Genomic DNA, 23,085 nt, shown 5'->3' with positions numbered 1-23,085 from the left:
AAATGTCTATATCTCTGGGAGACGCCTCAAGGAGGGACAACTGCGGCAGTACAGAATTCCTAGCGCAGCTGAACAGAGTTTCGGAACGGCTTCTTCCAGGCCACGCCTGAGCCCCGGCAGCCCGGCGACCGTGCTCTGCGCACGCGCCCTGGTCGCCCGGCGGCCGCCCGGGAAGCCCCGACTCGGACGCCAGCGTCACCTCGCACCGCCCCCGCCCTTCCTGCTTTCCGTTTCCTTTCCCGCGCCTGCGCGGCTCCAATTGTTTTGGCTTTCCGGTGGGGCAAAGGAAAAGGGCGCGGTGAGCCAGATGAAGGCGGGGTCCAGCCGCGGGCACCTGGGAGGCCGCAGAGCCGCTGCTAGAGCGGGCCAGGGCGGCAGGCCGTGACGGTCCAGCCCGGGAGGCGCGAGGAAACGGAAGCGGGGGCGGAAGCGAGCGGCGCGGGTCCCGCAGCGCCACGCCCCCGCCGTGCGTGCGGCCGCGTGAGTGCAGCCCGGCGGAGCGGCGCGGTGAGCTGGGCGGCCGGGGCGGAGGTGAGCCCGGGCGGGCGCGAGGCGGGCGGCCTTTGTGGGCTGGGGCGGCGGCGGCGGCTTTCAAACTCAGGCGCTTCCGCCGAGCGCGCGGTGTTTCCGGCGCGGCCTGCGCGGGGCTCGGGGCGGCGTCCTTCCGAGGCAGAGCTGTTTTGCCCCGCGCGTGTCTCGGCAGGCGACGACGGGCGACCGCGTCCTGTCTTTTTTTTTTTGTCCCCCTGGGCACATCGGCAGTCTCCAGGAGAGGCTCAGGTTAGCTGAGGTCCTGCCGTCCTCGTCCTGCTTGTGCTCTGCGCGGGGAAAGGGAAGCTGCCCTTTGAAACCTGTTTGCTTTACACCGAAATCGAGCGTTTGAACTCGACTCTCAGCTCCCGATAAATCGGAAGACCGTGGAATTGACTGCGCACTGTTGTAGTTCAGTTGTTTTGAGTTAATGTGTGCTCTCCCCCCCCTCACCCTCCCCTTCCACACATCCCTGGCCTAGTAGTTTAAGATTCCTTTTTACAGCTATTTAAAGAAAAAGGGTATCTATTCTCTGGGCTGCAGATCTCCAAAAATTTTTTTTGGTTGTCCCTCTAAGTTAATACAAGAAATTAAGGTAGTAAAATTGGGAATACTTTGTGAACATCTATTTCAGCTTTGTAAAAACGGGGGAAGATCGTGCTGGTCACGTGTTGTTTATAAATGAATCTGTACGTCTGGCTCACTGAGCAGACACTGAGGAACAGCTCTATCAGCAGTGTGCTCTGACTGATTATTTTTTCCTTCTTGTGAAACAACTAGTTAATACGTTATGCTTTTTTTCTCTCTTCGTTTCTTTTAAGTTGTGAATTCTTGCCCCAACCTGAGTAATGCAGACCAGGTCTTTTGCAGTTGAGGGAATGCCTTCGTTTAGTGGGTCTTTGTAATCTAAGGTCCGTTTGAAAAGCCAAGTCAGTTACTTTTTCCCAGTCTGGTGTGGAATGTTGCTGTTCTTTTCGTCGATCTGATTACAGTATGCCTTTTTGCTTTGCTCTTTTGTTAGTTTAGTGCTTTTTTCGGGTTCTTTCAGATCAGGGCCAGAAATCTTAAAGAGGGTATAACTCTTGGCCGCTATGGCGTTTGTGTTGAGCTGGCTTTGTAGTCCATGTGTTTCCACCGTGTTATTTCCTCAGTTCGGATAAGTACTGTACTTATTCCCCCTTTAATGTCCATAAGTGAGTATTGTAAAATATGTGAACTTTATTTACGGGTCACGTAAGGAGATAGGAGAACTAACTAGAAGGAGTCAGAGTAATTAGTGTGGCCACCAAAGTTGTTGTTGTTTTTGTTTGTTTGTTTGTTTTGTTTTGTTTTTTTTTCCCCTTAGCTAACAGAAGTAAAGAGCATTTCTTAGGCCTTGAATATGGAAAGTGTTTCAGATGTTTGTTAAATTGTTAGAAACTTCAGTTGTCTGTTGAGGTGGACTGTTACACTATAGCCCAGGCTTGCCTGGGGTTGCAGACCAGCACTAGCCTGCTATGCTCTACTGGATGCAGTTTTAAAGCCAAAAGATAACCAGGTTTTCACCTTTTTTGCTTGCTATTTAGAAAATAGTTCATTGACTATCTCCCTTCCTAGCCACATTCCTAAGACAGTTGGGGCTGAGAAAATGATGGGTTTTGCTGCCCCGAAACAATCTGTTACACACCAGTCTTTCCTAGTTTTGTGGAGTTTGAATAAAATAGGTACTTATGTAACTTTAGGTGTTAGGAATGGCAGGTTGATTTCAAGCAGTCTTAGGTGTATGAAGGATGTTCCTCATGCTTTTGTAAGGAATTTACAAATAATGGGACCATCTTTCTTACTCCAGTATCGATGAAGTGCCTCCTGATGCCTCAAGAATTTTACCTTCGTAATTTATTTGTTTGTGTAACGCTGGGAATGCTAAGCAAGCACCCCCACCTTTTATTACTGAGCTGAAGCCCCAGCCCTTGGTTTGTTTTTTTAAGTGACAGGAACTTGCTGGGTAGCCTAAGGTTGGCCTGAGCTAGGAGGATTCATCTCTCCTCCCTGCCTGCAGGGGAGCACACTCAGGATCACAGTGTGTGTGTTGGGGGGGGGGGTGTCACATTTTAGTAGTTATAAGCAGTGTTAGGAGGCTCTGCCCCTTAAAACCTTATATTTGAGTATCTAAGATGATGCTTACATAACTTGGGATATTAGGAATGACAAGTTGATTTAAGCAGTATTAGGTATGAATACAGTTCTTGGTTCTTTTGTCAGAAATTGTCTTCTATTGTTGCTGGAGAAACTGACCCAAGAAAACAGTGTTAACAGAAAGGATTGGGTGGGTTTTGTATCAGCCAAGCTCCCCTACAACTTCTTGAGACTGAGTAAAATGGAGAGAGAGAGGTAAAGGGGTGATAATCCAAAATGGCATCCTGTGCTCAGTTATTCCGCCATAGCTTGTTGGTTACTTACTGATCGTATTATAGTGTGGAACTTGTCTTTTTGCTTGAATTTACATAAGTGCATGAAGATCAGAGTTCAAGACAAATCTGGGTTATATAGAGTGCCCAGGACAGCCTGACTTAACAGCATGAGACCCTGACTCAAAAATACTGCAAGTTTTATCAAAGATAAAAAGAGGGAGCTGCACTCTGGGAGACTATGACTTGTAACTGGGATCTCTTGGCCTGTTACAGTGTAGTGATTTGGCCTCTGGAAAGGGGATAGATATATTGTTTAAGGAATTGTTCAAGGATGAGATTCTAATCCCTGAAAAAGGCCATAGAAGAGTTCTATTTTCATTCCCTTTTTTATATATGAGCAAACTAAGGTGCAAAACTAGTGAGCTGAAGAAGTGGGCTTTCCTCAAAGTAGTTTGAGCTTATGTGCTTTTACCACCACCGCGGCCCCCCCCCCATCTATATAATACTTCTCATCCAGAATGCCTTGGATCCTTTCCAACAAGCTTTCAACCTTCTGTAGTGTAACTTGCAGTACTGGAAGATGGCAGCAGGAGATGTACTTCCTACAGTTGAATGACCTATAGCCTAAATTCTAGAGGAAGACCTTCATTACTGTATCATTTCTTTGAGAAAATTTTGGATGGTGTCTTAGAATGTGCCTCAAGCTAAGAACTTGGTGTCCCGTTTTATTGTCCTGAGTAGCTTGTGCTCCATACCCATCTCTCACGTTCTCTCTCTCTCCTCCCTCTCTCCCTCCCTCTTTCTTTCTGTGTTTCTGGTTGTTTTTCCAGTTCTGGGATTGAAGCCAAGACTTTATACAGCTTTATGCAGGGTAGGCCAGTGCCCTAATACTCAGCCGCACTCTTGAAGCCTTTGTTTTACTTTTCACTGGCAAGTGATTGTGTATATTTGTGGGATACAATGTAATTTTTTGGAGGTTTTTTTTAAATGTATGTAGGTGCTCTAGAAGGTCAGAGTTGTCAGATAACAGGCAGTTGTGAGGCTGATGTGGGTGCTGGGAACTGCACTAGGTCCCCATAAGAGCAACATAACCTTTAACCTTAGCCATCTCTCCAACCTCAACTTAATGTTTGCTGTATACATTGTAGAATGATTAAATCATGTTATTTAATATGTTCATCACTTCACCTATGGGAGGTTTGGGGGAGTAAAACACTTAGAACCTACTCTATGTTTTGCTGTTTGAGTCAGGGTCTCATGTCCAGAGGGCCATCTCCCAGATGATTAGCAGTTTTCATACAATAACATTATTACTGTGAAATGTCTCACAGTATAAAACTTGTTATTGTTTTGTTAAAACTTATTTTTCCTGTCTAAAATAATATAGCAACTCCAAGCCTTGTTCACACTGTCATTCTCCATCATTTATCTTTTAAAAACAGCGTCTTACTCTTAGCTAAAGCTGGCATGGAAGTCTTTGTGTAGCCCAAGTGGCCTTGGACTTAGGAGGTTCTTGTCTCAGCTCCCAAGTTCGGGGATTTCAGGCTCTTGTCAACAAGTCTGTCTGGCCTTCCCTGCCTCTTTACACTTCATTTTCATATGTCTCATTTTCACATTCTGTCTTACCTGGTTAACATCTGAAAGTTTGCTTGACTCCTGTTTATATTCTGTAATTACAGATTTGCTGAAAAAAAATTGTAGCAATGAAAACTAGATTTTTAATATTGGTATTTTGAATGTGTAGAACAAATTCATTCTTACTGTTACCACTTTATGAGTGTTTCAGTAATACTTCATTTATGTAGATTGGCAGATAACTTTCAGGCATAGTTTGAATATTGCAGTCCACTGTACTGTCTCCCAACACTTTGTTACACCCTTAGAGCAAAGTGAAATGGACAGTTCTGACAGTCTAACCAGGAACTTACGGTATATACAGTGACTTACCAATCTCTTGCCCTGGCTTCATTTTAGGAGTCCTTGTATTTGGTAAATGTTTTTTCAATCCTCCTGCCTCAGCCTTGAGTGCTGGGATTATAGGAGTATATCTTTGTATAAACTTGCCTTTTACATGTCTTGTGTTTTTTCAAGTGTATGTAAATATTGCTGTAGTTAATAAAACAAAGCAATGTTAAATAGTTTTAGATCAGTTCACTCTAAGTAATGGTTCTGTTCTTTTTCTTTCATTTTGTTTTGTTTTTAGATAGGGTCTCACTATGTAACCCAGGCCAGCCTCAAAGTCACAGAGATCCTCCTACCTTTCCCTCTGGCATGCTGAGGCTAAAAATGTACACTGTTATACCTGGCCTTTGTGCTTCTGATTTTGAGACAAAATCTAGCCTTGGCTGGCCTTAAACTTAGGACCTCCCCAGTGCTGCCTTTCATGTGAGCACCACTATACTCAGGTAATGGGGGGGGGGGCAGTATTTGTTGGCTTGCTTGTTTTTGTTTTGAGGGTTTTGTTGTTTTGTTTGTTTGGACATGGGGTCTTGAGCTCTTAGAGTTGGGCATTCTTCATGCCTTGGCTATTGTCTGGGATAACAGGTTCCCTGCTAAGTATTTTTGAATCTCTTAACAGTATGTATCTAGGGGAGGGATGTCTTCCTTTCACTTTGGTCTTGAAATTTTTTTGCAGCCTTAATAATGAAGGGTACTCAAATAAATGGAAAACTATTTCCAAAGTCTACTGAACCAGAATAGTAGTGCTTGAATAAGTAAAAGGTGTTGGACCACATCCAGGTGTGGTGGCTCATGTCTACAGTCCCAGCCTTGGCTGAGGCTAGAGGTTTACTGTGAGTTTGAGACCATTCTGGACTCAGTTCCAGACAGCTTGGGCTACAGAAACCCAGTCTCAAAAAACCAACCACTAATACAAAAATATATTTGAATTTTGAAGAGAAGTATAATATATACAGTATATGCAGGTAAAATTAACTAACTAGTTCAGTTTTCAGTAATTTAATGTTGTGCCACTCCTTGTCTTTGTGATCTAAAGAGAAAATATTTTTAACAAAAACTATAGTTACATATTTTAGTCAGGAGCTATTCAACCTGAAACATTGTAAAGACACTCTAGCACCTGTGTTCATAGCATCCCAGGGAGCTGAGGCAATGGTACCCTTGAGGTAGCCTGAGCTATATAATGAGATCCAGCTCATCCCACCACCAACTGGAGAGTTAAAGTACTTACCTAGTATCCAGAAAGCCCTGGACTTACATAAATTAGATGTGATACATCCCTGTAATCATAGCATTTTGGAAGTAGAGATAGGAAGATCAGAAGTCCAGCCTGAGAATATGTCCTGAGACCCTGTCTCACACACTACTAACAACAGAAGTAGGTTAAAGCAACGGTATAGTCAGCTTTGTAGGGTTTTTTTTGTTGTTGTTTGATTTTTGTTTTTAATAGAGTTATATTAAAAAACCAAGTCCATTTAGTTTCATGCTGCCTTTGGGACAGAGTTTTGAAGGCCAGAGCCAAAGTATATTATCTTTGTGCTGAAATAATACGTCTTGTAGGTATGTTTTAAAATTAGGTAATTATTTCATTTTAACAAAGCCAGGATATTTAAATAGATAATGAACAAATTTTCCCTTCCCATTAGGAGCCGCTCTTAGCAGTAGACAAATGTTTGCTGGATCCAGACATTTTACTTGCTCTACACTATTTAAGGCAAAGAGTAAAGTAGTACATGTCTTTGCCAATAATTTGAAGATTAAGCAGGGCATAGTGGCATGGGGCCTGTAGTCTCAGCCTGGGAGGTTGAAGTAAGATAATTTCAACTTAGTGGCCAGCCTTGACTGTATATAGAGATCTCTCAAACAAATAAAAAATAAATAACGCAAAAACCCTAGCAAACAAATGACCAACTTGGGAGCCTAAGTTTACCCTGTCTTGAAGTAAAACAACCCTCGTCTGGAAGTGTTCTTAGTAGCTTATTTAGCAGCTGCAAGGCCTTATGTTTGTCCCTATTTCCCCTTAGAAAAGCATGACAGTTAAAGGAAAGCTGTATTTCAGGGCAAATGTTTCTGATACCAGCTTCTTTCTTACAGTTATTTGCATGCTCATTTGCCTACCCATGGTGTCTCTCATTGGTTTTAAAGAGATTTTTTAAAAAGTCAGCTGTAGTCTTGGCTGTGATTTGTAGTTAATAGTAAAATGTATTTGGTGTTTTAGAGCTTTAGTGATTGGCAACTCTCAAGGGACCTAGTTATTGACACATAGTAAATAATAAACAACAGTTGATTTACTTTTAAGTAATAATTATCTTTTAAAAACTAAACAGTTTCTTCAATACTGTGCAATAAAGAATGTCAACATCTATTGATAAGAAGGCATATGTGGTTTGTTGTTATTGCTCTGCTGGGAATTGAGCCTATGGACTTGAATATGCCAGGTATGCACTCTATGATTTTGCTGTATCACTGTCCCTTTAATTTTAAATATAATATAAAATAATATGCAAAACAGCTGCTAAAAAAACTAGTGAAATGTGTTGTTGCATGGTAAATAATGTAGGATAGTGTTTGAGACTTGCTGCTGTGGTCAAATACCTCAGAGAACAGCTTTTTTTTTTTTTTTTTTTTTTAAAGGCCCAGGGGTCTTTTCTGAAACTGATAATCCAACCAAGGACTGTGCATGGAGAAAACCCCTGCTCAGTGGTAGCCCATGGCAGCTCCCTAGTAATGGGAACAGGGACTGTCTCTGATGTCAACTCACTGATTGGCTCTTTGATCACCTCCCCCTGAGGTGGGGGTGCAGCCTTGCCAGGCCACAGAGGAAGATATTGCAGCCACTCCTGATGAAACCTGATAGGCTATGGTCAGATGGAAAGGGAGGAACACCTCCCCTATCTGTGGACTGGTGGAGGGCCATGGGAGGAGATGAGGAAGGGAAGGGTGGGATTGGGAGGGAATGAGGGAGGAGGCTACAGCTGGGATACAAAGTGAATAAACTATAATTAATATAAAAGAGAACAGCTTTTTAAAGGAGGAGAGGTTTGGTCCATCATGGCTGGAGGATGTGGTGGCAGAATAGCTCACATCACAATGAGCAAGTAATAGAGTAAAGCAGCTCACATTGTGGGAGATGGGAAGCAGAAACAGAAAAGGGCTAGGGCAAGGTAAAGCACCCCCAGGAACACCCCTATCCCCATGACCTATTCCTCCAACCAAGTCCTACTTCCCTCAGTTCAACTGTCTCCCAGTAGTCTTCTGATTTTGAGTCCATGAGTGGATTAAACCATCATCTAGGTAAGAGATGACCTTGCCTCAGGAACTACCCTCACAGACATCTCTCTTCATTTACACACTTAATTTAAGTGGTTCTTGCTCCAGTCAAGACAAAAGTTAAAATGTACATTATCATTATCATGTACAGGCTCAGAGTATGTAGGCTGTTGTTCAGGGTTTTCTTTAAGGAGCAAGGAATTTTGTTACAGAAAATCTTGGTGTTGGGCATCTCAGTTAACCATCCTTAATTTTGTATATGCACAGCCCAGATGCGGAAATCACAGGGCAACTATTAATGTTGCTGTTGGTAAAGATGATGGTTTAATTACAGATTGCTGCCCTAGCTTTCTTGAGAGTTTTAATATATGATAATATATCACACTACCTCTATAAATGTGTAACTTCCAACTCTAAAACATATCTCATCCTAAGAATTTTGAATAAGGGGCTGTGGGTGTGTGTGTAGAATGCAAATTTTTCCAGACCTTCACTAACATGGAACCTTGTATTATATTTGGTAGTAGCCTGTCATATTAGGTATTAATTTCAGAGACTATAGTGTAGTAGAACTTAGATTTATGATGTACTTTTCAGATCTAGATAACTTCAGAACCTTAGGCGACCCAGTCTCACTTTGCCTTTACACCTGTTTTAGTCACTTCCATAGTTAACTTGCTGGAAACTTGACAGTCTGTATCAGATTAGCAGTTCCTGTAGCTGTGTGCTTCTGGCCAGAAGACACATTATGATCTCTTTGGCATCCTGAATGATTAATACTTTGTGAGGAAAAAGCAGTGATTCCAATGATCATTCCTACAGGTTTTATTCTAAAATTACTTTACTTTCCAATTTTAGAGTTCAGGGTTATCTAATTTAAAATTGGTGTAGTTTGGAGGGTTAACTTATGGGTAGCCACCTATTTGTATTTCCCTCTTCATTTATGTTTGTTTTTAAATTCCCACTATTGCTTGTTTCCCATGTATGGGTGTTTTTGCTTGTATGTATGTTGCACCATGTATATGCAGTGCTGAAGGAGGCCAGAAAAGGGCTCCAGTCCCCTGGAACTGGAGTTATAGAAGGTTGTGAGCTGCCATGTGGGTGTTAAGAATAAAATTCTAGTCCTGGAAGAGCAGCCAGTGCTCTTAACTACTGAGCTATCATTCTGACTCCAGTCTTTTGTTCTCTTATTAAGTGAATGTTATGTAGTAGAATATAGATGTAGGTTTTCCCCATTGAATGGTGTTACTTCTTGATGTAACAAAATGCATGATAAAAGCAGCTTAAGGAAGGATTCATTTTTGCTTTTAATTTGAGAGTATAATCCACGGGAGGCAAGGGTTAATGCAGCTGTCGCATCACCTCATAGTCAGCAAGAAGCAAGTATTGCTTTCCAGCAGCCTTTCTCCTTTCTCTTCAGTCTGGGACCCCAAAGTTTGGGACCTACATTTACAGTAGGTCTTTTCATCAACTAGTTTAATCTAGAAACTCCTTCACAAACATACATGCCCAGAGATTTGTTTTCATGATGATTCTAAATCTTGTAAGATGGCAATCAAGATTAGCCATATTAATAATTGGCTAGCTGTTTCAGTTTTGTTGAAATAAGCCAGTCTTCTTGATTTCAAGTCTCATTTGATCATATCTAATATCATATGGGTACTTGGATTTATTTGTAGCTTATTTATTTGAGTCTTTAGGGTAACTTGCTCTAACCTTGTTAAAAAATTCTGACAACTTAAGTTCACACATTAATTTAGAAAATATTATAGTTTGTATGGTAACAGTGTTTCTGTGAAAAACGTGTTATTCTAGCTCATAAACATTTCCAAGAAAACACCACAAATAGGTAAATTATACATACTTCTTGTATATAGTTTAGGGAAAAGCTGTGCCTCAGTGGAAGAGTGCTTGCCTGGTATGTTGCAAGGCTCCAGGCACTATCCTCATCTCCTTAAAACAAAACATGTGTTTGATACCTACACAAGCAGACATGTGTATACATTAGAATTTCTTAGACTTTAGAAATGACATTTTGGATCTAGTTACTGTGTAGTCTTCATGAACATAAGAGTGACAACCACCACAAAAGAGGGCTTCTGTTGGAGTTCTGGTTTTCCCGGAAGTTACAGTCATGTGTTGCTACTAAATAACTTGAAGGTAAAATTCTTTAAAGAACCTTAAAATTGGCGCTTATTCATTTGCTTATTTTCTAGAATGTTTATATCTTGTATGGTATGGAAGGCAAAAAGTTTAAAGTACAACTGTTAATTTTCTGCAGCCTAGTTATTTTAAATATTATAGACTTGAACAATTCATTTTTCTTTTTCATTTTTGTACTAATATCTAAAGTTGATTATGATATGACTTCACATAAATGAAATGCTTATCAAAAGCTGTTGATTTTTAATGTTTACATTGTATTCTAACTGGACTTTTTTCTTTTTAGTTCTGCAGAAAACCTACTGAACATAAGATGTTACAACAAAATCTACCTCCTGTATTTTTCTCTTTTATTCATGAGCTGCACAGTTGCAAATTTGAGCAGGATGTCTAGAGAATCTGTTGAAAAACTGTAGCGCAGTATGACCTAGCAAAGATTGTAAGCCTGTAACAAGATACTGTAGTGGTTGTGTCAGTTCTGGTTCTGGATGCTGCAGATAACAGCAAGTGGACGCCCTCCGTTATTTCTGAAGTATTCATCTGACCTTCCATCAAGACAAACTCTTCTGCTCTGTTCTGGGAGATATTGATGGAATGCAGTCATGTCCACTCAAGAGGAAAGGCAGATCAATACCGAATATGCTGTTTCCTTGTTGGAACAGTTGAAACTGTTTTATGAACAGCAGTTGTTTACTGATATAGTGTTAATTGTTGAGGGCACTGAATTCCCGTGTCATAAGATGGTTCTTGCAACATGTAGCTCCTATTTCAGGTAAGTAGTTTATCTTACTTACTTTGTAATAAAAGTGTCATTTAAATTTCTTTATTTCAGTGTGTGTTTGTATGTGTGTGTATGTACATGTGTACACATGTACATATACATGCACACTTAGGCATCTTAGAGCACATGGTGGAGATCAGAGGACAGCTTGCTTGCCAGAGTCGGTTCTCACCTTCTACCTTTATGTGGATTTTGAAAAAGGAACTCATGTTGCCAGGCTTGCTCAACAAGCGCTGAAACGCACTGAGCATCTCACTGACTGGGATGATGCTCTATTAATAGGAAATCTTTTAAATGTTAAATCTTTTTTTTTTTTTTTTAAGACAGAGTCTTACTGTGTAGCTTTGGCTGTCCTTGAACTCACTATGTTAACCAGGCTGGCCTGGATCTCACAGAGGTTTGCCTGCCTCTGCATCCGAGAGTGCTGGGATTAAAGGCATGTACCACTATGCCCAGCTTAAATGTTAAGGTATCTCAGGGTTTTACTTACATTTTTAATTCAGAAGATGGAGTACTTGTCAAAGCATTTTTTTTTAATATGTGTAAAATACAGATGAAGTTTTTGCAACAGTATTAAATTAAAAAAATTGTTGAAATTGACTAAAGTTTTACTGTGGGTGGCATAAAAATTAAAAATACTATTTTTTCTTGAAAAGAAAAAAAGAGACTAATAATTTACTCTTATTTTAGAAACTCATGGTTATTGTAAACTAAAGAGTTATACTCAGTGTTTAGGGGATAATTGATGCTATTGAGATACTCACTTCAAAAATAACAAAAACAATAATAGGTACCACCTTCAGGGACATGACTTGGTTACTATTATGCTTGTGGTACACACTTAGCATTACCAGACTCCATGCAGTGTTGGTGCTCTCTGTGTCTCACAACTTGGGAAGTATATTTAGTTGTATTCATTAGAATAATAAAACTTTTTTCCCCCTTTTAGAGGAGAAAGGCCTGTTTTAGCTCAGTTTCAGGTTACAGTCCATTGTGGACAAATAATAAAACTTTGAACTCTCAGGATGTTTTCCATCTTTACGATTCTGGAGAATAGAAGCTAAGGTAAAGAAGCTGCTTTCCTTTTTCTGTCTTTTAAGTGAGTTTTATTCAACATTTGAAAGAGACGGGATGAGTGAGAGAAAATAAGTGTATACTAAATGTATTCCTGTTACAAAAATCTGTTTTGGCTGCCTGTTTGTGGCAGCTGTAAGTAAGAGAGACAAAACTGACTTTGGAGGTTGATTTACAAGACAGTGTAAAGATGGCACATTCCTCAGCACAGCATCACCAAACCAGAGTCCAACATGTCAGTTGCCTGTGTGGTTTCAGTTTATGTTGTGGGCTTTTTGTTTTGTTTTGTTTTGTTTTGTTTTGTTTTAATGCCATTTCAGACACTGATTTTCTTCTTGGTTACAAAGCCTGTTTGTGATAATTGGGTGCTTTTTATAAATGGAGGTTACTGAATTTCAACACCAGAAATTATGTTTTGGTGGCTCTCAAGTGCAGACTTAGAAACTATATATTAAAGAGCTTTCTTTGCATGTGACTATGATGTCATTTTTGTTTTCAGACCATTGTCTTAGCTGCTGGTAGCAGTTCAGGGTTATAGGTTCAGTGAATGGGTACCTGAGTTCATAAGTTCTCTCTTCTTAATGACTGTAAATTGCAAATTGATTAGTCATTATTGGAACTTTATGCTTTTGTTCCTGATTAACATCTGCAAAGTCATAGAGTTGTTTTGTTGCCCAGGTTGGTCTCTATTTTGTGAATTTGTATGATTCTCCTAGTTCAGTTTATTAATCGAGTAGTTACTTTAGCAGACATCTGGTATAGTATTAAAACTATTAATATTTTCTGTTACCACTTCATTTTTGTGATTGTAAAAGAAATGTTTTATGTTATGTACATTTTAATCATATTTAGTATGTACATGCACTCATGCGTGTGTGTTCATAGAACAGTTCATATATAGAAGCCAGAGTACAACCTGGAGGAGTTGGTTCTCTCCCCTTGTGGGTATCAGGGATTGAACTAAGGTCATTAAGCTTGGCAGGCAAGGAAGGGTCTTTACCTGCCAAATCTTGTTGTTGGTTTTTTCAGTGCTTTATTTATCAAGTTAATTGCCTGAGTTATGATTTTTGAAGACGGAACAACTTTAATCTTAATTAATACTGTCATGATACAGGTTTAAAGGCAACAGTATTTTCAAGGCTTCCATTATTTATTAGTAGCTAGTTCCTTTTTGTTATTTGTCTATTTTGTGTATAGTGGTTTTTATTGCATATAGGTCTGCACCATGTGTGTACTTGGTGCCCATAGAGGCCAGAGGAGGACTTTAGGTTGTGTAGATGGTTGTGAGCCACCATGTGGGTGCTGGTAATTGAACCCAGGAAGAGCAGCCAGTTCTGTTGAGCTATCCTTAATCCCCCTTTTACAAGTTAAGTTCATATATATATCTTTGGCGGCATGGAGACCAGAAAAGGATGTTGGATCCTCTGGAACTTGAGTTACACATGATTATGAGTCACCATCTGGATGCTGAGAACAGAACCCAGATCCTCTGGAAGAGCAGCCAGTGTTGTTTTGTTTTGAAGATTTTTTATTATATATACAGTGTTTTGTCTGCATGCCAACATGTAAGCCACCATGTGGGTGCTAGGAATTGAACTCAGAATCTTTGGAACATCAGCCAGTGCTCTTAACCTCTGAGCCATCTTTCTACCTTATAGTTCCCTTCTTTAGCTTCCATGGTTTTATGGGAAAACATGACTTTTCTAAAGCAAACACTTAACATTTACTGAGTGCATAGAATAGTCTAGTACATGTGTATAATTAAAACTTTATATCATTAAGATCTTGATTGGACTAATTTTATAGCCACAAGAAGGAAATATACTAATTTTTTCCCTTTCATGTCTTTTATTTGTACTGACTAGATTATGGTATATGCCTTAGTAATATATCTATCTCAGGTGTTCGTAGCTGGATTCTGTCTTTAGAATTCGGAGTTGTTACATACACAACTAATTATGCATTTCATTTTTTTTTTTAATGTGGTATATGTTTAGGGTATGTAGGGGACTGTACTATATGCCTATAGGTCAGGGCACAAACCTCAGTTGTCCCATTTAGCTTCCCATTTTGTTTGAGATGGTGTCTCCCTGTTTGCCACCAGCCTTGATGGGGATTCTCCGTCTGTTGTAGAGAACTGAGATTACAGATCCTATAGGACCTGCCTTTAAGTGGATTCTGGGAATTTTAACTAAGATCCTCAATATATATGCAGCAAGCATTTTACCTCCTAAGCCATCTCTCCAGAACCAAAGTTCTGCCTTTAAGCTACTGTTTTTCCTTTGTAATGATTGCATCTTTTTAAAATTTACTAATAAGTAAATAAATAAAATTTACTGAATATTTTATACTCAGTGATTGAGTTACTTACTACTTGAGAATTACTCAGCACTTTTGTGGTACTTAAGTTAGTTACATAATTATAATTTTTTTAAATTAAAAAAATAAAAGCCAGTTTAAAAGGTTGGCAAAGCAGATGTTTGTCGCTGAACCTAACACCTGAGTTACATTTTCCAGAATCCATATAGTGGAAGGAGAAAACTAGATCCCACAAGTTGCCTTTTGACGCGCGCACACACACACACACATAGTAAATCAATCAGCGAATAAATGTAAATTTTTAAAATTTACACTTTAAGTGTAATGTGTCCATGGTCATGTTGGCTAGGCTTCTTCTGTTTTTGGTGTTCAGGAAGCAGTCACTTTACAAAATTTGAGTGTTTTAGTGACAGTATCAACCATTTCACTGTCATCTGTATAGTCATTTGTTCCATGCTTTATGCCCAAAGATAACTACCTTCTACTGAAGTGAATGTAAAAACCACTTATCTTGCACTTCTTTTCAAGAGTTCTTGTAGTTCATTTCCAGGTTGGAGAGTTTAAGTGTGATTCATATAGTCTCATTCTCTCCCTCTTCGCCTCTGTTTTTCTCTCCCTCCTTCTCTTTCTTTCTTCCCTCTTCTCCCTCCCCCTCACCAGACAGGTGAAGCTGGTAGTTGATGTTCTATGTGTCTCTTCTAAGAACACTTTCTTGACTCAGTCATGTTTATTTTTGTTCATCCTTTAGCCTTAGGTGGGACTTAAGAGCCACCCTGATTGACGTTATTGGTGCCTGTGTTCCCTCTGTGCTTGCCTGGATTTTAATGTGTGTCCTTATTGCTCATTTTGTGCTATATTAGGAATCACCAGTAACTTTAGTTCCTTTTTGCAGTGTATCTCTTTTGGTGGGGGGTGGAGAGGGGAGGAGTACTATTTCAGCTTATAGGTTACAGTCCATCATGAAGGGAAGCCATGGCAAGGAACCTGGAGACAGAAACTGAAGCGGAGGCCAAATACGGGGCTTCTCCTGACTTTACAGCTGTGGTTTGTTTCTTAGAATTGATGTAGCCCACATTTGAACCCACGGTGATCTCTTTGGCCTCCCAAATGCTGGGCTTACTGGTGCAAGCCACTGTGCCTGGCTACATGTTTAATTTTATTACTATACTATTATTATTTTGTTTTATAGTTACTGGAGATTAAGCTCAGGGTATCAGTCACATAGGCAATGCAAGAGTTATCCCATTGAGATATACTGGCCCTTTCCGAATTTTTGAGTTTAGGCTGGCTTTGAACTTGTAGTTCTATAACTGTAGCCTCAGCCTTCTGGCTAGCTCACTCTTCACAGTTTGATATTTATATTTCAGTTGTGCTGAGTGGTGTTGCATACATCTCATAGTTTTGTTTGTTTTCAGGAACATTTTACCACCACCACACCACCCACCCCACCCCACCCCCCAAAAAAACTGAGTTCTACTTCAGTGTTGTATGTATGTTGTAGTGTGGTTGGGGGGGGGGTGCTGCTGGGTTTTTTTGTTTGTTTTCAAGATGGCTTCTCTGTGTAGCCTTGGCTGTTCTGGACTCACATTGTAGACCAGGCTGGCTAGCTTTGAACTCACAGAGATCTACCTGCCTCTTCCTCCCCAAGTGCTGCGATTGCAGGTGTGTGCCACTATGCCCAGCTATGTTGTATATTTCTTAAGCTGGGATTCTTAGGTTCCGTTTTCTTGGGTTTTTTTGGGGGGGGGCGGGTAGTATGGGAGGGATCTTTCTTCTATAACCAGGTACTTCATAGCTGAGCCTTGGCTCCTGCATTAACTCCTAAGCTTCAGTTCTCCTCTACTTTTGCATTCTTTACTGGTGATTATATTATTTCCTTTTGACTCTACTAGTATCTACATATGCACGGTTGACTCACCTTTTTCCAATGATGAATTTTCCTTCTTGGCCTTACAATTTGTTAATGGTTAACATTTTTTTCAGGTATTTTATTGAAGGTAAACAGGTAGCTTTGACTCTTATCTACTTTCTGCAATATCCTGTTCCCTGTTGAGAAAGTAGCTAGGCTTTATCAGCCTTTTGTATTCACTCCTAGCATAATCTATTTAGAGCAGCTAGATGCTTGCTCTAGTTTCATAGCCACTTTGCTAGTTTTCAACCTTTGGAGCTCTGTCTGTGTATAGAATGTTCATCTTAAAGAAGAATTCATCATGGTTAATATAAGCTCAAAACAGTGTCTCCTTCAGTGTCTGCAAGATTACTCAGAGGCAGCAGGGGAGACTGGGATTAAGCCCAAGGCCTCATGTGTGTTACAAATAGTGCTCTACCACTGAACTGTCCTTCCAGCCCTTCCCATTTAAAGTTTATATTCTACTATACTGCATGGACTTTATTCCCAGCACACATGAACCAGGCAGGCATAACGGAGTGTTTATACTCAGAAACTACAGGGAGAAGCAGGATACTCAGACATCCAAGGCCAGCCTACATAGGCAGGTGGGTATGTAGCTGATAGATAAATAGATAATAAAAAGATGTGTACAGGTTTTTTACAAATGTGCCTTATTTGAAGAAAAAAAAAAAGACTTAGTATCTTTGTTTTTGTGTGCTGATTGTATCCAGGAATCATCTTACTTGTTGGATTCTGAGGGTGACAGAATTGTAGTACCGTTCCCACAGTCTAACTTAAAACATTTCTGTTGCTTTGTGTTCATTTTTATAGTCACTTCTCAATTCCTCCTGCAGCTCGAGGTAACTACCAGTTGTCTTTTTGTCTCTGTACACTTGATAGTTTTTTCACATTTCATGTAAATTAACTCATACAATATGTGGTCTTTGTATTCCTGAACATAATGTTTTTGAGATTTATTATTTATCAGTACTTCTATTTTATTGCCGAATTGTATTCCAGTCTGTGACTATGAAGAATAAATTAATTTTGATGTTCTCCATCCGAATGACATAGTAGTTATTTATTGTCTGGCTTGTCTTCAGCCAGATTATATATGATTTTCCCATTGTCTTTGAAAGTCTTCTCTATAAGTAAATTGAATTAACATTTTATTAAGTCAACATCCTATGGTAGCAAGTTTGTTTTGTTTTATTAAACTTGTTTTCCATTTCTCCCATAGAGCCATGTTCATGAGTGGACTAAGTGAAAGCAAGCAGACACATGTACATCTGAGGAACGTGGATGCTGCCGCCTTGCAGATGATAATAACTTACGCATACACAGGAAACTTGGCAGTAAATGACAGCACTGTAGAGCAGCTCTATGAAACAGCTTGCTTTCTGCAGGTAAAGCATGCCTGCTCCCCAGTGCTGGGGGGCAGCTTATTTTGTCAAGAAACAGAACTTCGTTGATGTCTTTATCTGTGCAGTGTTATTGCACATGTAAATGGGTCAACTTTTGTTTGTAAAATGTGAAATGAAAAAATGGGATTTTCTCATTTGCTAAGTAGTTTTATGACAGGCATATAATTTAAAAGGTAAGTGTGTGCTAAAGTAACAGCCATATTGGTGTAGAAACATTAAGCTTGTTTCCCCCTCCCCATTTTTCCAGGGATAACACTATTAAAAATACAAGGTCTTATCTGTGTTGATTCGATTACAGAAACTAGAAATTAAAATTAAGTAAGCTGGATATAATGGTGCACACTCGTAATCACAGTATTGGGGAGGCTGAGGCAGGACAATTAGAAATTCCAGGGAGCTCCAAGCTCTGCATATGCAGGGAGACCCTTCCTTGAAAGAGAAAGAGACAATTTCATACCAGTTTCATACTTTACCTAAGACACATCAGAATTTAGATTTCAAGTTTCTGTTTAAGAGTGTTTGTGGTTGGGCTGGAGAAATGGCTCAGAGATTAGGAACACTGAGTGCTCTTCCAGAAGTTCTGAGTTCAATTCCCAGCAACCATGTTGTGGCTCATAAATCATCTATAATAAGATCTGGTGCCCTCTTCTGGTGTGCAGGTGTACATGCTGGCAGAGTTATGTATACATAATAAAGAAATCTTTTAAAAAATGTTTTTAAAAAAAAGTGTTTGTGGTTAAAGCTTAAATTCATTAATGTTTGGTAGAATTCTCATAAACAAATTTAGATTCTATGAATTATTTAATATTTATAATGATATCTTTTCCTGCTTTGGAATAATATTTTATACTTTGGACACTGGTGTTTCCCAGACATGGTAGGGTAGTGCCATCATCTCAGCAGCTGATAGGTGGAAAGAAGTAAAGGACTGAGAGTTGAGGGTAACCTCAGCTAGTGTCACATGACCCTGTCTACAAAAAGAAACAAAGTTTCTATCAAGGGAGAACTTTTAGACCTCAGGAACCAGCATTAAATAGACATTTACATAATTTAAATAGCTCCATAAATCTGAGATTACCAATGTGTGCCACTCACTCCCCACCTGAATAGAAGAGGTAGATTAGGCCATTGGGCAAGGGGAAGAAATGGGAAACTATAGTCTAGAAGGCTAATTTTATTATTGCAGGAAATAATAAAATAATTGTCTTTTATCCCAAACATAAATCTGGAGGTAAAACTTGACAGTATGGGAGAATCTGCTATGAGAAACCTGTATCTTAGATAAAAATAAACTGGAGGATGGGAGTTTGGCTCTTAGCGCAGAGTTCTGAGTTCAAATTATTAGCATCTTTTCTTTTTAAATTTTTTTCATATTTTATCCCTTTTTCCTCATTTTAGGTAGAAGATGTGTTACAGCGTTGTCGAGAATATTTGATTAAAAAAATTAATGCCGAGAACTGCGTGCGGTTGTTGAGTTTTGCTGATCTCTTCAGTTGTGAAGAATTAAAGCAAAGTGCTAAAAGAATGGTGGAGCACAAGTTCACTGCTGTGTACCACCAGGAAGCATTCATGCAGCTGTCCCACGATCTACTGATAGACATTCTAAGTAGTGACAATTTAAATGTAGAAAAGGAAGAAACAGTCCGAGAAGCTGCAATGCTGTGGCTAGAGTACAACACCGAGTCACGATCCCAGTATTTGTCTTCAGTTCTTAGCCAGATCAGAATTGATGCACTTTCAGAAGTCACACAGAGAGCATGGTTTCAAGGTCTCCCACCCAATGACAAGTCTGTTGTGGTTCAGGGTCTTTATAAGTCCATGCCCAAGTTTTTCAAGCCAAGACTTGGGATGACTAAGGAGGAGATGATGATTTTCATTGAAGCATCATCAGAAAATCCTTGTAGTCTCTACTCTTCTGTCTGTTATAGCCCACAGGCAGAAAAAGTTTACAAGTTATGCAGCCCACCAGCTGATTTGCATAAGGTTGGGACAGTTGTAACCCCTGATAATGATATTTACATAGCAGGGGGCCAAGTGCCCCTGAAAAACACAAAAACAAATCACAGTAAAACAAGTAAACTGCAGACTGCCTTCAGAACTGTGAATTGCTTTTACTGGTTTGATGCACAACAAAATACCTGGTTTCCAAAGACGCCGATGCTTTTTGTCCGAGTGAAGCCATCTTTGGTTTGCTGTGAAGGCTATATCTATGCAATCGGAGGAGATAGTGTTGGAGGAGAACTTAATCGGAGGACTGTAGAAAGATATGACACTGAGAAGGATGAGTGGACAATGGTGAGCCCTTTGCCTTGTGCTTGGCAGTGGAGTGCAGCAGTTGTGGTTCACGACTGTATTTATGTGATGACATTAAACCTCATGTACTGTTACTTTCCGAGATCTGACTCATGGGTAGAAATGGCCATGAGGCAGACTAGCAGATCTTTTGCTTCAGCTGCAGCTTTTGGTGATAAAATTTTCTATATCGGAGGCTTACATATTGCTACCAATTCTGGCATAAGACTGCCCTCTGGCACTGTAGATGGGTCTTCAGTAACTGTGGAAATTTATGATGTGAATAAAAATGAATGGAAAATGGCAGCCAACATCCCTGCTAAAAGGTACTCTGATCCCTGTGTTAGAGCTGTTGTGATCTCAAATTCTCTTTGCGTGTTTATGCGAGAAACCCACTTAAATGAACGAGCTAAATATGTCACCTACCAGTATGATCTGGAACTTGACCGGTGGTCTCTGAGGCAGCATATATCTGAACGTGTACTGTGGGACCTAGGGAGAGATTTTCGATGCACTGTGGGGAAACTTTATCCATCCTGTCTTGAAGAATCTCCATGGAAACCACCAACTTACCTTTTTTCACCAGATGGAACAGAGGAGTTTGAACTGGATGGAGAAATGGTTGGACTTCCCCCTGTATAGGGGAGTTGAGGGAGTGTAGAAGCCAGACTCATGATATCCTTTGCTAAACCAGAGGATATAAAAGGACTAAGTACGAGTACATAAAAATCTATCTTTGATACATTTTATTTTTATGCCCTACTTAATATTTGCATCAGTATAATATATATCAGTGTGTCATACAGAAAGATATGCTTCTGTAATATGAAATAGCTTATTTGATAATTGATAAACTTTTATGTGTATCATGTGAGCATAAGAGTCTGGATTATCTAACATTGTTAGCCCTGTGTATGTACAGTCCAGAACTTCACTTTTAAAAGTAATTTTCTGTTCCTAGTGTGGTATATCAAAAATTGTGCCGAGATTATTTTAGTATATGTTTTGAATTCCTGTACTTCTAAAGTCCTGGAATATAGTTTTTCTAGTACAATTCCGCTGCACTTAACACTAATGTTCATGTTGGTATAGAAATGTCTTATAAATCCTGTACTATTGTTGAGGAAGATCTCCTATACGTCTATGGTATTACACAGGGAAAGCTGTGACTGCAGGATCAGTCTCACTACTCTATAGGTGCATGTATTCCCTTCCCACTGACATACTTGTCTATCTAGAATACAGGTTGTCCAGTCAGCTGGTCACTTACCAGGTGTGGACTTAAGTTGCTGGGCTTGCAAATGAATTGCTAGTCCCTCATTGTGCGGGTCTATGTGGAGCTTTAATCAGTAAATGTCTCCACTTTCTATACTACGTTAACGTTGGCTCATGCATATAACCACCTGCTGCTGATGTAGTTCTCCATCTTAAAAAGACTTAGAGTGGATTAACCAGGTCATTACATCTTAATTTAATAACAAGCATTACTGTAGAGTGATTGTGTGTAGGTATCTATTTAGGTGTGTTTTTAACCTGACGTGTGTATGTTTGGGGGGGTAGGGTTAGGAAGCTGCACCGTGCAGGATTGGCTGCACTGACTGTGCAGAAGAGCAGATACTCGCACTGCTCTGGCATTAATCCCAGGAACCACTAGCAGTAGTGGGGCGCCACCAATGTCACATGAGCACAGGTGCCTCATGACAAACATGGCTGGCATGTTCAACTGCATAATGCTCTGGCACTGTATTTTGAATGACATTAATTTATTAAATAAATTGTATATAATCAATATCTGGTTTGTTTTGGTTTTTTTCTTTTGTGATGGGAGTGCTCTAGCTACGCTTTCAGTTGAGGTTTTGCTGGCCAGCTTAGGTACTTGTAGATGGCTTCTCAAAAATCTGTTTGAGATACAAACTCACACAGACTGAGTCCCCCTTTGCTGCTGTTTCACTTTCTGCAGTCCCCGTTATCCAACATCAGTTTTGGTCTAAGTAAAGAATTGTAGAAATGAACAGTTTGTAGGTTTGAAATTGATGCAAACTGTCCCTTTAAGCTGCATGTTTGTACTTAATAAGATACAGAACTTTTAGTCAGAAAACAACTCATTCCAGGTTTACTGTGGTATGGAGGCACCACATTTAAGTAATTGTTGATCTAGTTTCCATCATAATTGTTGATCTAGTTTCCAATTTATAAAATAAGGTTTTATAATGGTGGCGTGTGAAAACAGTATATATAGGACTTAATACCTATTCCTAGTTTGAGGTATAGGAGTCTTAGGATATGTCTGCAGATAAAGAGAATTGACTGGGGTTGTCGAGATAGGGATCTTCGGGCGCGAAGGTCACGGACAAGATGGTGCCTCCTGTTCAAGTGTCTCCGCTCATCAAGTTCGACTAAGCGCTACAGTTACCTGAAATCTCGGGGAAAAGGAGGGAAGGAGAGTAGCAGCTGAGGAAAAGAAGCGACTAGTTGAGCTGAAACGCATTGAAAGAATGGGCAGAAGCTGAAGGTGACAGCCTCTTCAAGTGATGCACCGGTGAGCTTGCCTTTCTCGTCGCTGAGGATGAAAAAAAAAATTGAGATAGTCAGGCCAGAGTTGCTTGGCCTGTAGTTACACCTCTTAGGAAAATGAAGCATTGCAGTTGAGTACTGTTGGTTCAGGCCTTACATAAGGATTTGTAGGTGACCAGTCTTTGCAGACATTATTGGTCATGTTTACAAACCTTCCTGAAGGAAGACCAACTCCATTGGATACTTAAAGTGCTGGAGATTGAAACCAGGGCCTACATATGCTAGGAAAACATCCAGCCACTGAAATACCACACGCATTCCTTAGCATATGCTTAGGGTTTTAATTGCTTCGACAAAACACCATGGAAAAAAAAAAAAAAGCAAGTTGAGGAGGAAAGGGTTAGTTCAGTGTACATTATCACATTGCTGTTCTTCACTTAACAGAAGTCAGGACAGGAACTCAAATGGGGCAGCGGA

At 39.9% G+C, this 23,085-nt stretch overlaps 1 protein-coding gene across 5 annotated transcripts; it reads left to right on the top strand.

The window, feature by feature from the left end:
• The first annotated feature begins 273 nt into the window (after positions 1 to 273).
• Kbtbd2 (kelch repeat and BTB domain containing 2) lies at positions 274 to 21,883 on the top strand. Of its 5 annotated transcripts, XM_055611826.1 has the most exons (5): positions 274 to 531; positions 7,208 to 7,318; positions 10,600 to 11,085; positions 17,619 to 17,784; positions 19,201 to 21,883. In XM_055611826.1, exons 3-5 carry the CDS (start codon positions 10,916 to 10,918, stop codon positions 20,734 to 20,736), a joined length of 1,872 nt encoding a protein of 623 aa, XP_055467801.1. In that variant the 5' UTR covers positions 274 to 531; positions 7,208 to 7,318; positions 10,600 to 10,915; the 3' UTR covers positions 20,737 to 21,883. The 5 variants fall into 5 exon arrangements, with proteins under 5 accessions (XP_055467801.1, XP_055467802.1, XP_055467800.1 ...); XM_055611827.1 differs by lacking the exon at positions 7,208 to 7,318 and having other exon boundaries at positions 274 to 507; XM_055611825.1 differs by lacking the exon at positions 7,208 to 7,318.
• Positions 21,884 to 23,085: the final 1,202 nt, after the last annotated feature.

Source organism: Psammomys obesus, unplaced genomic scaffold (assembly GCF_907164565.1).
Source record: "Psammomys obesus unplaced genomic scaffold, mPsaObe1.curated_primary_1811, whole genome shotgun sequence".
NCBI lineage: Eukaryota > Metazoa > Chordata > Mammalia > Rodentia > Muridae > Psammomys > Psammomys obesus.
Note: the sequence above shows the minus strand (reverse complement) of the source record. Positions and strands in the feature narration are given on the sequence as shown.